We start from the raw sequence: 15,585 nt of genomic DNA on the forward strand, positions 1-15,585 counted from the left end.
TATTTTGATGGAATATACTAATTCCCTCATTACTCGGATACCTAAGCTTTGTCGAAAGTGGTTCCTCTGTTAGAGAGACTTCCCTTAAGCAGAAATACCTATCAGCTGACTTCAATCTAAAAAACGTTCAGCTCTAACACCCACTACTACCGGAATTTTCCAAGGAGTGATCCCACGACCCCCACCTATGCTGTCACTTATAAGCTTTGCCAACCTCCCCTTCCCATACCTGTTGAGGTGCAGGCCATGTCTAGTGAAACCCGTCTACATCTACATCTACAACTACATCCATACTCCGCAAGCCGCCTGACGGTGTGTGGCGGAGGGTACCTTGAGTACCTCTATCAGTTCTCCCTTCTATTCCAGTCTCGTATTGTTCGTGGAAAGAAAGATGGTCGGTATGCTTCTGTGTGGGCTCTAACCTCTCTGATTTTATCCCCATGGTCTCTTCGCGAGATATACGTAGGAGGGAGCAACATACTGCTTGACTCTTCGGTGAAGGTATGTTCTCGAAAGTTTAACAAAAGCCCGTACCGAGCTACTGAGCGTCTCTCCTGAAGAGTCTTCCACTGGAGTTTATCTATCATCTCCGTAACGGTTTCGCGATTTCTAAATGATCCTGTAAGGAAGCGCGCTGCTCTCCATTGGATCTTCTCTATCTCTTCTACCAACCCTATCTGGTACGAATCCTACACTGCTGAGCAGTATTCAAGCAGTGGGCGAACAAGCGTACTGTAACCTACTTCCTTTGTTTTCGGATTGCATTTCCTTAGGATTCTTCCAATGAATCTCAGTCTGGCATCTGCTTTACCAACGATCAAATTTATATTATCATTCCATTTTAAATCACTCCTAATGCGTACTCCCAGATAATTTATGGAATTAATTGCCTCCAGTTGCTGACCTGCTATTTTGTAGGTAAATGATAAGGGATCTATCTTTCTATGTATTCGCAGCACATTACACTTGTCTACATTGAGATTCAATTGCCATTCCCTGCACCATGCGTCAATTCGCTGCAGATCCTCTTGCATTTCAGTACAATTTTCCATTGTACAACCTCTCGATACACCACAGCATCATCTGCAAAAAGCCTCAGTGAATTTCCGATGTCATCCATAAGGTCATTTATGTATATTGTGAATAGCAACGGTCCTATGACACTCCCCTGCGGCACACCTGAAATCACTCTTACTTCGGAAGACTTCTCTCCATTGAGAATGACATGCTGCGTACTGTTATCTAGGAACTCCTCAATCCAATCACACAATTGGTCTGATAGTCCATAAGCTCCTACTTTGTTCATTAAACGACTGTGGGGAACTGTATCGAACGCCTTGCGGAAGTCAAGCAACACGGCATCTACCTGTGAACCCGTCTCTGTGGCCCTCTGAGTCCCGTGGACGAATAGCGCGAGCTGGGTTTCACACGACCGTCTTTTTTGAAACCCATGCTGATTCCTACAGAGTAGATTTCTAGTCTCCAAATAAGTCATTATACTCGAACATAATACGTGTTCCAAAATTCTACAACTGATCGACGTTAGAGATATAGGTCTATAGCTCTACACATATGTTCGACGTCCCTTCTTGAAAACAGGGATGATCTGTGGCCTTTTCCAATCCTTTGGAACGCTACGCTCTTCTAGAGACCTACGGTACACCGCTGCAAGAAGGGGGGCAAGTTCCTTTGCGTACTCTGTGTAAAATCGAACTGGTATCCCATTAGGTCCAGCGGCCTTTCCTCTTTTGAGCGATTTTAGTTGTTTCTCTATCCCTCTGTCGTCTATTTCGATATCTACCATTTTGTCATCTGTGCGACAATCTAGAGACGGAACTACAGTGCAGTCTTCCTCTGTGAAACAGCTTTGGAAGAAGACATTTAGTTTTTCGGCCTTTAGTCTGTCATCCTCTGTTTCAGTACCATTTTGCTCACAGAGTGTCTGGACATTTTGTTTTGATCCACCTACCGCTTTGACATAAGACCAAAATTTCTTACGATTTTCTGCCAAGTCAATACATAGAACTTTACTTTCGAATACATTGAACGCCTCTCGCATAGCCCTCATCACACTACATTTCGCTTCGCGTAATTTTTGTTTGTCTGCAAGGCTTTGGCTATGTTTATGTTTGCTGTGGAGTTCTCTTTGCTTCCGCAGCAGTTTTCTAACTCGGTTGTTGTACCACGGTGGCTCTTTTCCATCTCTTACGATCTTGCTTGGCACATACTCATCTAACGCATATTGTACGATGTTTTGAACTTTGTCCACTGGTCCTCAACACTATCTGTACTCGAGACAAAACTTTTGTGTTGAGCCGTCAGGTACTCTGTAATCTGCTTTTTGTCACTTTTGCAAAACCGAAAAATCTTCCTACCTTTTTTAATATTGTAAGTAGGCTGTTTATGTTTTCTTATTGGCAACGTTACGTAGCGCTCTGTACGAAAATCACCGGCTGTGCTGTGTGCAGTCTGTGGCTAGTTTGCACTGTTGTCTGCCATTGTAGCGTTGGGCAGCGGCAGCTGGATGTGAACAGCGCGTAGCGTTGCGCAGTTGGAGGTGAGCCGCCAGCAGTGGTGGATGTGAGGAGAGAGATGGCGGAGTTTTGAAATTTGTAATACTGGATATTATGAACTGCTATGTATATTATGATGTTTCAACACTATTAAGGTAAATACGTTGTTTGTTCTCTATTAAAATCTTTCATTTGATAACTATGCCTATCTGTAGTTAGTGCCTTCCGTAGTTTGAATCTTTTATTTAGCTGGCTGAAGTGGTGCTCGCTGTATTGCAGGAATTCGAGTAACGAAGATTTTTGTGAGGTAAGTGATTTGTGAAAGGTATAGGTTAATGTTAGTCAGGGCCATTCTTTTGTAGGGATTTTTGAAAGTCAGATTGCGTTGCGCTAAAAATATTGTGCGTCAGTTTAAGCACAGTCAAGTATAATTGTTCTAAGGGGACTGCATTAATAATATGTTATTTACTTTGTAAAGATGTTTAGACATTATTTATAACGTTCTGTTTTAATGCTCATGTGTTAAGTTAATGTTTCAATAATTATTCTGATCTTTTATGTATGTACTCATGTAATAATTCCTGTAACACTGATGTATATGTTATTCCAATTCTTTTGTAAAGCCTGTACTTCTACAAATGTTATCTGTATTGTTATGTTTTTAATGATGTATATTGTACCTTTGATATTGTATTCTTATGTTATAAAATTGTAATTGACACCAGTTCATCATATTATTAACTTGTAAGTTCCATTTCACTGCACACGTTTCTGATGATCGTACTGTATGGACAATATGTGAGAAGTAGGGACTGTTAGTGTTTGCACGTGTGTTAATAATTCAGCAAGGGACTGGATAACAGCATTGCTGGTTCTAAGGACAATTCCAAAAACTTTGTGAGTGCACAAGTGGTGGTTATGGACTTGCTATATTATCTGCAAGACTCTTCAATGGTGATTGTGCACCTGCACAGTCACAACAGATGGCTGCTGGCCATCTCTACAAGGACTACAGTGGCTCTGCATCTTTGATGACCCACCAATACCATTATTTCTACAAGGACTGCAGTGGGTCTGCACCTCAGATTGCCCACCAATACCATACTGTCTACCAGGACTACAGTGGTCTGCTCTGTGATGACCTACCTACCAATATTCTACAAAACGTCCAATGACTCTGATGTGGGTTTGCTCTGTTGTGGCCCATTACCTGTCAGCATGTCAAGAGTCCGCACTGTCTTTCCGTTGGAAGGACAACACTACTTCTTCAAGACTGCATGGAAATCCACTACTTCCGTGTGCATTTTCTTTTACTGCTCAGACTTTGAGAAAAACACTGCAATTTTACTGTAATGAACAATCTGGACTGTCTCTATGGACTGTGAGAACATTTTAGATTTTGACCAACATTGTATCAATAAGTGTGTGCATTTGATTTCTTTGATATTGTAATTATGAAAATTTTTTTCAAATCTCTATTGGTCACTGTCCAAAACAATTTGTAAAATTTTTTTGTGGGGCGCATGGGGGCTATGTAAGTAGGCTGTTTATGTTTTCTTATTGGCAACGTTACGTAGCGCTCTGTACGAAAATCACTGGCTGTGCTGTGTGAAGTCTGTGGCTAGTTTGCACTGTTGTCTGCCATTGTAGTGTTGGGCAGCGGCAGCTGGATGTGAACAGCGCGTAGCGTTGCGCTGTTGGAGGTGAGCCGCCAGCAGTGGTGGATGTGAGGAGAGAGATGGCGGAGTTTTGAAATTTGTAATACTGGATATTATGAACTGCTATGTATATTATGATGTTTCAACACTATTAAGGTAAATACGTTGTTTGTTCTCTATTAAAATCTTTCATTTGCTAACTATGCCTATCAGTAGTTAGTGCCTTCCGTAGTTTGAATCTTTTATTTAGCTGGCTGTAGTGGCGCTCGCTGTATTGCAGTAGTTCGAGTAACGAAGATTTTTGTGAGGTAAGTGATTTGTGAAAGGTATAGGTTAATGTTAGTCAGGGCCATTCTCTTGTAGGGATTTTTTAAAGTCAGATTGCGTTGCGCTAAAAATATTGTGCCTCAATTTAAGCACAGTCAAGTATAATTGTTCTAAGGGGACGTTTCAATATTTCTATTTACGGCTGAAATCGTTCTGATAGACTCCACCGACACCACTGAAATGTGATCCATGCCTTCTGTCATCAGCGCACCACCAAGTCTCATGTTATTACGCCTGACGGCTGTATTAAGATGAGGCCAATCTTGACGCTGAAACAGCCCCACGAAATGTACATTCCTGTTGCCAGTCTGAGTGGCTATCTTTCCCAGGTCACCATCTATGTCATACTCCCCATTGCTATCAATACTGTTACCAGCCCCACCCACAATCACTACGGCTCCTCTTTAGTAAAATCCCTACATTACCCCCCTCACCCCCCTATGTTAACAGTCTCCTGAGCCAATCCTGCATTAGGCTTCACAATGCTGGTGACCGGGTATTCACTCCCCAACAGTTCCTGCAACTGCTGGCCGACACCTCTGCCATGAGAACTACCTAACAGCAGAACCTCTTTCTTTCTCTTCGACTTTGCAACTGTCCTAGCCACCATAACTTCTGAGGTCTGCTGCGTACTTTCTACATCTACAGCTACTAGAGATTCCTCTCCACTAGACTCTGACAGTTGGTCATATCTATTGCAAACACCTATAGTAAAACTATCTGAAAATCTCCTTCTCCTAGCAGATCTCTTGCCATCAGGCAGCTCCCATTCCGCAAGCCCCTTCTCCCTCCTCATCCTATCTAGCTCCTCCTGTGCGTTTTTCAGCTGCACCTGAAGGGCTGCTGCTCTATCAACTTACTTTTGCTACATACACTGCAGTTCCAGGAGAGGATCTCACCAGAATGCCCACTGGCTTCCCCACTGCATTTCCCCCAGTGAAAATAATTCGAACACGTCTCACACCGCAATCCATTACTCACGAACCTGCGGCAAATCCCACACTTCTCACTCATGGTAAAACTTAACACTTATTGAAACACGAAAACTACTTTATCTAATTTCCGCTACTACAATAAGAAGATGTTAAAAAAACTGACTACAATAATCAAAAACTTACTCTACAAGGGAATTAACTACTATTATTAACGGTATTAATCAACAACAAATGAGAAAATAACAAAAGACTAAGACAGAAAGAAAATCAAACGTCTAATGACACAGTAACGAAACTGAAAACAGTTCCAAAACGCTCTTCTGAAATTATTTCACCAGAAAACACCAGGAACACCGGTTGAAGACTAATAAAGTTCATAAATAAACCACTATACACAAACAATTAATTAGTACTTAGCTTTCGATGCGCCGCTACAGCTGCACCTGGACATCGCGGACTGTAAACACAGGTAAGAGGTTAAGTTGCTCGATACGAAACACTGACAAATATCAGGCCACAACACAAGAAAGGCAGAGGTGAATGATGAAACCACTAATAAGCCACCTATATAGTAAATATTATCACAAAAACCGTTAAAGTATGTGTCTGAAACCTAAAAGTATATAAAAACTTAGAGAGCGATCTCACACGCAGTCACGCAGTCACGCGCTTATGACGTCACACCACTAGTTACAAGTACTACATAAATATGGGCACAGTATGGTTACAAAGAATGAGTAGAGGGTTAACTTTTTTGTATTCTTTATTTTAAAAGTAGCGAAAACTCCTGTGTCGGATGCCTTTTGGTTCCACAAACTTTTGTTAGACTGCTAATCTCGTGTTAGTACTTCTGCCACCTCCTGTTGGTTCCTGGACCTGGCGATGTCCAGTGGGGTTAGCCCGGTGTTTTCCCTGGCCCCGCTGTCGGCTCCGATGTCGAGCAGTGCTTGCGCCGCCTCTGGCTGGCCTTCGCGTGCCGCCAAGTGCAGTGGCGTCCACCCCCACGCATCCCTGGCGTTGGGATCGGCTGAGGACTCCGCCAGCAACCGCACCACAGCCGCGCTGCCGCCTAAGGCAGCCATGTGCAGAGGCGTGTAGTCCTCGTTGTCCCTAGCGCTCACGTCTGCTCCAGCATCGAGAAGAGTCCTCACCGCTTCGACGTGCCTGTTCCATGCCGCAGTGTGCAGTGCAGTCCTCCCGTAGATGTCCTTTCCGTCTATGTCTGCCCCTGCCACCAGTAGAGCCCTCAGCTCTTCCACTCGCCCGTGCTTGGCTGCTTCAATCAGCTTCATGTATTTATCATGTTCTGAAAGGCTCCTGCACAAAACAGATAAATCTCACTCTTTACTACAGACACCGACCCACACACACACACACACACACCCAATCACTCTTACACACACACACACACACACACACACACACACACACGCACACGCACACACACACTGTGTACCTAAATTCCTGTAGCCGTAATTTGTCTGAAGGCACACAGAGTAAATACACGCTTCAGGAACTTGTCTCGATTGCTGTTCTAAATGCTGCTCTAAGCCAGTCTTTGTTTTCTCGAAGACACTAGAGACCACGTGCTGATCATGTACATACTGAGAAATGTAGCAAACTCGCTGCAATGACTCAAATAGATAAGACTTACATTTTGGTACTACAACATGAGTGTTGCAGGTCCTCCGGTGTTAAGATAAAGGCAGGACAGACTCCACACATCTCTTCAAATTAATTTTAATCGATATGAAACACTTACATTGCGATAAATTTAGGCAACTTTGGTGGTTTGAACATTGCACATTGTTACAGAAATCATCGTATTACACAAAAGCATTACAGCAAAGGAACATTTTTATGATGTACAATGGCTTGTAAACTTCAAAAAAATATATTAAATGCCAAGCAAGATGCTGCTGAAGGGAGCAACAGATGGAAAATTAGAAAAGACACTGAAAATGACATTCAATTTGATTTTTGCATTTAAAAATTATTTCTAAATCATCCACACAAGCAACGCATGTTCCCATAGAGGGTGGCTGATTCATGAAGCCATCCCACACATTGAATCTAACGAGAGGTAGACGACGTTTCTTGATTAAGTTCAAGGCACTCTACACATTCGATTTCTTCAACATTTAAATCATCTGAGGAAATATTGAGTAGGGAAATACCATCATCATCTCCTTCTGAAACTGTGTCTTCAAACTAGCGCTTCTTTGATGTTCTTTTTCCTCTGAGTTTGAGGATTTGATTTTTTTTAACTGCTACATTTTTTATGGACAGGCTTTTCCTTTCTTCTTTCCTTCAGTGATTTTTCCATCTTAACATCGCCATGAAGTCGTCGCATGTTAGATTCATTGCTGACTGTTTTCTTTTGGATTTATTTCTCTGAGGTAGTGTAGGAACAGGTGAAATCTGTTCCTGCAAATTCATCGAGTTTCTCCACGAGGAGTCATTAAATTTTTATTGGAACAGCACTTTCCATGGGCAGCTGATCGAACAGTACGAATTTATGAAATGTTTGCAAGTAAAAGGGTGTCCTCTTAACAAATTTGTTTCAGACGTTAGCGTTGATGGCTGATTTGGAGTGAAATCAATAGAGACAGATTTTGTAGTTGGGAATTCTGTCTCCGTATTATTAATGTCTGAAACAAATGTCATGCTTAGAAATTGCTGCTCTCTTAAGCCGTATTGTTTCAGTAGCTCTAAATCTGGATATGCCAGTCTGAACAGACGCAGAAAGAGTCTATGCTTTGAAGAGTAACTCTCCAAACCGCTGGCTTCTAAGTCTTTGCATGCAATTATTGGCAATCCATGTATGTCAAGTCTCTTTAAAGTATGATTTTAGCGGGTTGAAAAACGATAAGTCTAGTGGCTATAAGAAGTGTGTCATATGGCTAGGCAAACGAACTATCGACACTTAGTTTCCAACAGCTAGAACCCAGAAGGGGACAGGATTCGTATGAGAGGCATAACCCTCTAGCAGAAACAGAACAGGGCCAGGTGGCTTCCTAGGAAGGAAATCGTTTTTGAAACAATCCATGAAAATATCAGTGTTGAGATAAGCGGTTCCTCCTCTCATAACAACAACTGATCCTGTAGACATGTTATCTTCAGCCTCTAGTTTTTTATTTGTCCCTTTGTAAAAGCAGTGATGTGATAAGAAATTTCCTTCAGCATTGCAGCACGCCTCTCCACCCGAAGCAGAAGTAATAACATGGACATCTCTGCCGCCTTTTGCGTCCACAGTCTTCTCATGCTCATTGTTTAACTGTAGACCAATTTTTGTCTACGTTGTAGATACTACCTGTTTTATCCAAAAGCCCATTTTCTGTCAACGTTTCTTTCACTAGATCGAAGTAACGATTGGCTTCATCTCTATTCATTCCAATCGCTCTGGCAACAGAAAGTCCTCACGCATTTCTGATGCTTAAGTCTGTATTGCGTTCTAAAAGCGAAAGAAGCCAATCCTTCCCTGTAATTTCCTTTTCGTGATTGAATTTATTTTTCAATCGAATCTGATCAGCTAAATTGAAAGCCATTTGCTTGAGGTCTGATGGTTTGGGAGCAAATCCACATGCTTGCAATTTCTTTACATGGGTAACTAATTTCCTTTCTGCATATTCATCCACGTATGAATATGGTCCATACCCTGTTTTCTTGAAATAGCTTGTAGCAGATCTTCTCCTTAATGTTCATTTTGGAATATTTTTCAGTCGAGCTGCTTTCCATTTTGTATTACCTTACTTTTTGAATGGTATCATGGCCTCGGTCAAAACTTCTGCAGCCCATTTTTCCCTGTCTGTTGTCGTAATGCATTTTCTCGGCATTTTCCTGTAAAACTAAATCGTATGCACTCCTGTTAGCATTGCAAGGATTGCTGCATCTGTCTCACAGTAAGGGTGTGTCAACTGTCCGTTTTCATAGAGACAGATGCCTTGCCGCTATTTTCACCAAAGAAAGAAGCCGTTACTAGACCCTTATAATCTACCACGTTTCTACTGCAGGATCTAACGACTAATCCCATATCTAATAGTGAATACTATTAAAAAGGGATGGTGAAAAATTTCCTTGACTTACCTAGGTCTTTCTTAAATTTCTCCTCTATACTTCACTACTGAAGTACAAAACACTTGCAAATAAATTGATCGCACCAGCGGTTTCAACAACAATGAGCGTCGCATGCACAACAATGTCCACCAAGGAATTTCGTGGACGTGCGCCGTCAGTCACCCAAGTCTTTTACCTTAACTGTTCCTTGTTGTTTATAAAATAAGGTCATTAAGAACAAGCTTATTTCACTATTATCCGAAATGTAATATTAAGACTGATAAATCCATCAGCCATCAATCGATCAAAAACCAACTTTCTGCTTCTCCAAAAAAGCAGCTGATTCATCTGAACATCATACACTTCATACCCTCAAAATGGACCTTACTGTTCTTATAACTGTCAAACGCTTGTTGATCTTTTCTGTGTAATGATGACGCATAAAAATCGAATTCTGTACGCCTTTACAACGGATAACAGCATGGCTGTCTCTTTGAGCCCCACAGTGCTGTCCTAGGCATGGCCCTATTGAAGGTGTTGCACCTTTGCCCTCCTCTAGTTTGCACCGCTTCTCACGGACCAACAGTCGGATTTAAGATTACTAGTGATGTAGCAACTTATTTTAGATCACACAGAGCACTGAAAATGGTCAAGGTCACAGATAAAGATTCAAAACAATCTTACAAAATCGAGTCAGATCCTCAGCTGTGGATCTTGGCAATTTGGTTTGGTGCAACCAAGCTGAATGGCATAGACTGCTGCCGATGTAAAGGCAAGCAGATGCGAACTGATTAGGTTCAGTGATGTTGCAAGACCTTTATCCTACCACGTTCTGTCATTATTACTGTGCACTTTCTGTAACCTGCTCTTTAATTAGGAACTACCTGCCTCATCAGTAGCTTCTAGTGCAAGAAGTCCTCTGCTCAAGTCGACGGGTGTTCTGAATTGCCGAGTTACCGGATGTCTGTACTCTGTTAGGACAATAATACGCACACTGCCGTGCCTCAGTCTTCTTGTCTGTTGGAGCTGAACTCCTTACTCTAAATCTGCAGCTTAAGCTCCTCCAGAAGTCACCTACAGTAGCAGGATCTAGCGTTTTGCATTCGTGTGGTCACCGGAGCAGGCAGTAACGTCAGCCTGTAGCAGTGTGCCTGAGCTGCGAACCAAGGACATCCTCTCCTTCTACTCAAGTTAGTTGTGGCAGAAGACGGTGCGTCAGACAGTTTGATGTATGGCGTTCCAGGCACTGATTTTGGTGGGTATAATAAACGACTTGTAGACCACTACTAGAATCGAGATTTTATTCTTAGAACGAAGTCAGCTTAACCTTCTTTTTTAACAATTCACTTGGAGAGATATTTGAAAGGAGTTCCTTCCTTGTGAATCATGAATGTCTTTAATCTTCCCATCTCAAGTCGTAGAACCCTGACCTAACTAACAAAGAAACGAAGTCTGATCGCACCAATAGAGAGCTGTAGGACCTGTTATGATTGGTCTATTCTTTTGAGGCACGTATTTGGAGACTGATAACCTTTAATATTTTTCCTGAAAAATTTGTAGGTGTTTTTTATGTTTTTCTTTAAAATCCTTCTCCAATTTACTTAGTCTACTTCTGCTGTATGCACATTTCAGTCTTCGAATATCTTTCGTTATTGGTTTCTGGACAATATGGAAATCTTAGCATGTTTCTGTGGTTCTGTTTTTACTACACTTCTTCTATGGTGGCATTCATCATTCAGTGGCCTGATAACAAGTTGTGTTCCACCAACTATATTTGCATTTCCTGGAACTTTGTCTTCAGTGAATTAATGCAATACCTTTTGAACTATCCTCTCAAGGTCTGTTCTACTTTCTGTTGTATTTTCTTTAATTTATACAACACTTTCTTGGTTTTTTGGTTATCTTCAGCTGTTCTGTTTCCGGTATTATAATTTTGTTCTGTGTTAACTTGCTGGTACTAGCACAGTCTTTACTCATAGCAATTGATGATCAAAATCTAAAAATCCTTTCATGTTCCAGAGTTAAAAATTTGTCTTGCAGTTTGGTTTGTCATGGCTACTTAATCTATTTGGAATTCTCCCCACATGTTTAGAGCGTTTTCAGGTTGGGGGATATCGTCTTGGACCTTGATTCCGTTGTAGTAATATAAAAGTATTTTGACACTAATGTGTGAGATGATCCCCTTTCTTGATTGTGCATTAGTGCACTGTGTATGGGCTTAAGATTTGCTTTTACTTGTTACCATTATCTTGTTGTGTGTTAACGTCCCCTAATATAACTGAAAAATGCGTTTCTGCTATGTTGTTTGTTGTTTCTTCTATGTCTGAATAAAGTCTTTCAAGTCTTGTAGTTTCTTTTTCTTGCAATATTTTGTCATTACACATACATTGATGACTGTGCAACTTTTGTTTCCATATCTGAAGACAATTGTGAAGATCTTGTCTCATATTAAACTGGAATGTAATGTTTTCCCTGTCACTGATTTGTGTACTGCAATATTGCCGGTACTCCCTTCCTAACAGCGGGTTTTGCTATGTATTTCCTATTGTTTTCGATGTTGAATGGTTTTTGTTGTGAAAGTTGTCTCTTGTTTTGTGAGGAATATGATGGGAAATTTTTCTGGTTCACCCGTAAGCTGCTAAATTTTACCAAGTTCGAAAACGTATTTTCGTTGAATGTGTCACTATAGAGTTTGTGAAGACGCTTCGAGAATCTCTGACTCTGCACCCTCTGATGTCATTCCAGTTCTCCCAGAAGTACAGCACATTCACTGTGGCCAAGGATAGAGGATATTTTTCCTGTTTATCTACCACATTTGTTTCAAATTGAAAGTGGTTGTGGTGATATCTGTTGGAAATCACAGTTATTAAAGACATCATTTTTGAGACCAAGACATATTTGTCATATCATCACAAACTTGGTGAACGGAATGTCACCGCTAGCTACTGGATGCCAGAACAGAAATTAATGGGCTTAGGCCTGTCTTAGTATTTGGTCTGCCTTGGGTATTTGATTACCACATGACCACACACATCTGGGTGGCTTTCCCTTATCCACCACCTAGGGGGGGGGGGGGGAATCCCAACGGAGTGGCTGTTTTATAAGGTGTTAGTATAGTGAGATGCAGGTACATAAAATTAATGCTTGACTTCTAGACCTCGTTTCGAATCACACAATTACAACGGTCCTCAAACGAGTGTGCCTGGGCAGACAAATTAACAATATGTTCTGTGAAGGAACTGTTTCTGCTTATTCTATTTTCCTTTTCAGAGGGTGTTAAAAATATTCAGTACAACAGATCCTGCAGCCATACCACTAAGAACCTTCCACCTTCTAAATCTGTGGATGTCTTACAGCTCCCTCAACCTCTAAGTAAAATTGCTTTTCCACCGTGTCACGTACAATACATACTGTATTTAGTTTTCTTTGGTTTGTACTCGTAAGAAAATATATCTGCTGTGTAGCTGTGGTCTTTGAGTGGTTGTGATTTTAACTAAGACTGCGTGCGGTTTATGTTTAAAGCAGTTCTTTGTAGCCTCTCATGACCTGTGATTTCTGTATGTAAGGTATTTTGTTCGTCCCTGCAACTGCCTATCGCCCATCAATGATGGAAGTCTTCAATTTATCTCCTTGAACAAAATAATTGTTATTAGGACCATGCAAGTTATTCTTTCTCAGCAATTGTACTACTCTATGCCCTTGATTTCTTATTCTCTTTAACAACTAGTTTTTCACTTCCTTTTCCAAGTGTTGTCCTGGTTAGTTTTGTTTTCCTCTGGTCTAAATCTTTCATGTCCTCGTCCGATTTTCGACTTATCTCGATTTTGATAACCTACTGTGGTTCCTTCACGAAAGTTTTGGTGACACTTTGTACTGGTGCTTTTGTGCTGTTAAGTTCATATATTTCCGTGCCTTGTTTCTGAATCCAGTCCTCTAATTTGTTTTATGTGCCATTCTCTTCTGAGATTCTGCTAATTTCGTTTTCGGTATGTGGTACACAGTTTAAAGTCAGCATGACTGCCCGGATTTCTCAGTTATAGAGAGTGGAAGCCTTAACTGCAGCGCACCTGCAGAGCTGGCTTCTGCTCCCACTGTGTCTGCTGTCTCCACGAATTATTTCCATACTCTACCTACCACCAGAAGATTTCATATACATCTATCGTACTGCACAAAATTACCACCCTCTACACATTATGTATCTCCAGTGATTGTATTCTCACATATGCTGGGATAAAAGCTGATACTAGCGTTGAGAAAACAAAGATGGAAAAATAAGTGACAATAGTTACGGCGACTGCTGCTAACAAGCGAGAAATCCACATTAGAGCCCCATGTATTACAAATTTGCAATGTTAACTACATACGATAAGGTCCATAAAGGTCATTTATAGAAAAATGTATACTAAATAGACATACTTAAATGCACACTCTAGAAAGGGTCAAGTCATTATTCAGCTGCTGAATGTTATTAGTTTGCCTTTATCTGCTCAATATTAATATGCCATTTGGTTTCGACAACTATCACATATTTTCATTTACAATTATATATTCATATAAAATCGAGATTTCCTTGAGTAATGCGGCATGAAAACAGTCTGAAAGATGCATTTCCTTTTGAATTGATATTGCACGCAGAAAACTATGACTGAAAACAGAAATTGCATCCAACACAGCAGTATATTCACTATCTTTGGGGAAGAACTCAGGTATATAGGATCTTTCTCATATAACACCACTGAGAGACTCGTTGGTGATGAAACTGAATACAGTTTACCCTGTGAACCGAGAGAAGGATGCAGAGAAACACTTCGCTCCTTACCGACTATAAAGTCTCAAATCTATAAAAGTACAAAAAATTCTGACAACGATAACATCTGCTTTATCAAAAGATTCAATAAACTGACATTTGACTCATTAATTAATTAATTAAACCTGTCATGATTAAGGCTGTAAGGCATTCTTTTACATCAGGCCAGGGTTTCTCTCATACAGTATCTATTACACCATAGCCACCTAAGAAATATCTAATTTAATCTGACAACTAGTACTGAAATGATTTGAATTTGTGAAGTGTGAGTTAATTATACCATCAACTAAAAAAGGTAATACTAGCATTACTCATAGAACTACAGCTACAGCCACTAATAGTCATATAGTAATAATAATAATGACAATAATTGTGACATTAATTACAATAATTAATTACATGTCGATGGGGATTGATGATAAGAACAACGCAACACTCAGTCCCTGAGCAGAGAAAATCTCCAACCGAGCCAGGAATCCAACCCGAGCTGTTAGAAATAACATTCCGTCGCGCTGACCAGTCAGTTACCAGGGGTGGACACAATAATGTTATAAGAAGAATTTCTTTCTGTACTGCATAGATGTTTCGTAACACATGGATAGCGGTCCCTTTAGTCATACTACGTATGTGAACGCGTGTAGCGACTGAACTCACCGAAACGGAGAGACGTCGTCGGCGTCGGCTAGGGCGGCGCCATCGTCACCTGGGAGGGGCGTCTGGTCGTGGTCGCTGGGCCAATGAGCGGTGCTTCCCTCTGCGGAGGCTGGCGTGCTGCACAGAGAGGCATCACGTGATGTGCGAGGACGGCCACTCCCGTTGGAGGCTTGAGTCCTCCCTAAGGCATGGGTGTGTGTGTGTTGTCCTTAGCATAAGTTATTTAAGTAGTGTGTAAGTCTAGGGACTGACGACCTCAGAAGATTGGTCTCTTAGAAATTCATACACATTTTAACATTTTTGATGTGCAAGGAGGGTGAGGTCTGGTGGAGGCCAAAGGTTACTTTCTACCCAGAGTACTGCCCGTGCACAAACGATGCAGCACACACTGCTGATGACAGTAGAGCGGCTTCTGACACAAGTGACTTACCATCGACCTAATCGGTTTATGCACTGCTTCTCCTTGGTTCCATCCTCTCGCCCAAACCAGTAGCTGAGCATATGAAACTACAGCTCCATTAAATTTCGAGTGTGCAGCTAAATAAGTTTAGCTTATGCTTCTAATATTTTGGCTGTACATCATTCAGCCACCTTCAGAGTGAGCCGAGAGACTGGGCTGGCTGTGGCACAATCCA

General features: G+C 41.2%; 1 protein-coding gene across 3 annotated transcripts in view; it reads right to left on the bottom strand.

Annotated features, from left to right (window-relative positions):
• Nucleotides 1-6,178: 6,178 nt before the first annotated feature.
• LOC126162762 (ankyrin repeat domain-containing protein 65-like) overlaps nt 6,179-15,585 on the bottom strand; it is a 231,555-nt gene continuing 222,148 nt past the window's right edge. For all 3 annotated transcript variants that reach the window (XM_049919450.1, XM_049919449.1, XM_049919451.1), the window contains 2 exons: nt 14,951-15,067; nt 6,179-6,750 (listed from right to left, as the gene is read on the bottom strand). In XM_049919450.1, coding sequence (XP_049775407.1) covers nt 6,264-6,750; nt 14,951-15,067 — 604 coding nt within the window. In that variant the 3' untranslated portion in view covers nt 6,179-6,263. The remainder of the gene's footprint in view (nt 6,751-14,950; nt 15,068-15,585) is intronic.

This window comes from Schistocerca cancellata, chromosome 2 (assembly GCF_023864275.1).
Source record: "Schistocerca cancellata isolate TAMUIC-IGC-003103 chromosome 2, iqSchCanc2.1, whole genome shotgun sequence".
Taxonomy (NCBI): domain Eukaryota; kingdom Metazoa; phylum Arthropoda; class Insecta; order Orthoptera; family Acrididae; genus Schistocerca; species Schistocerca cancellata.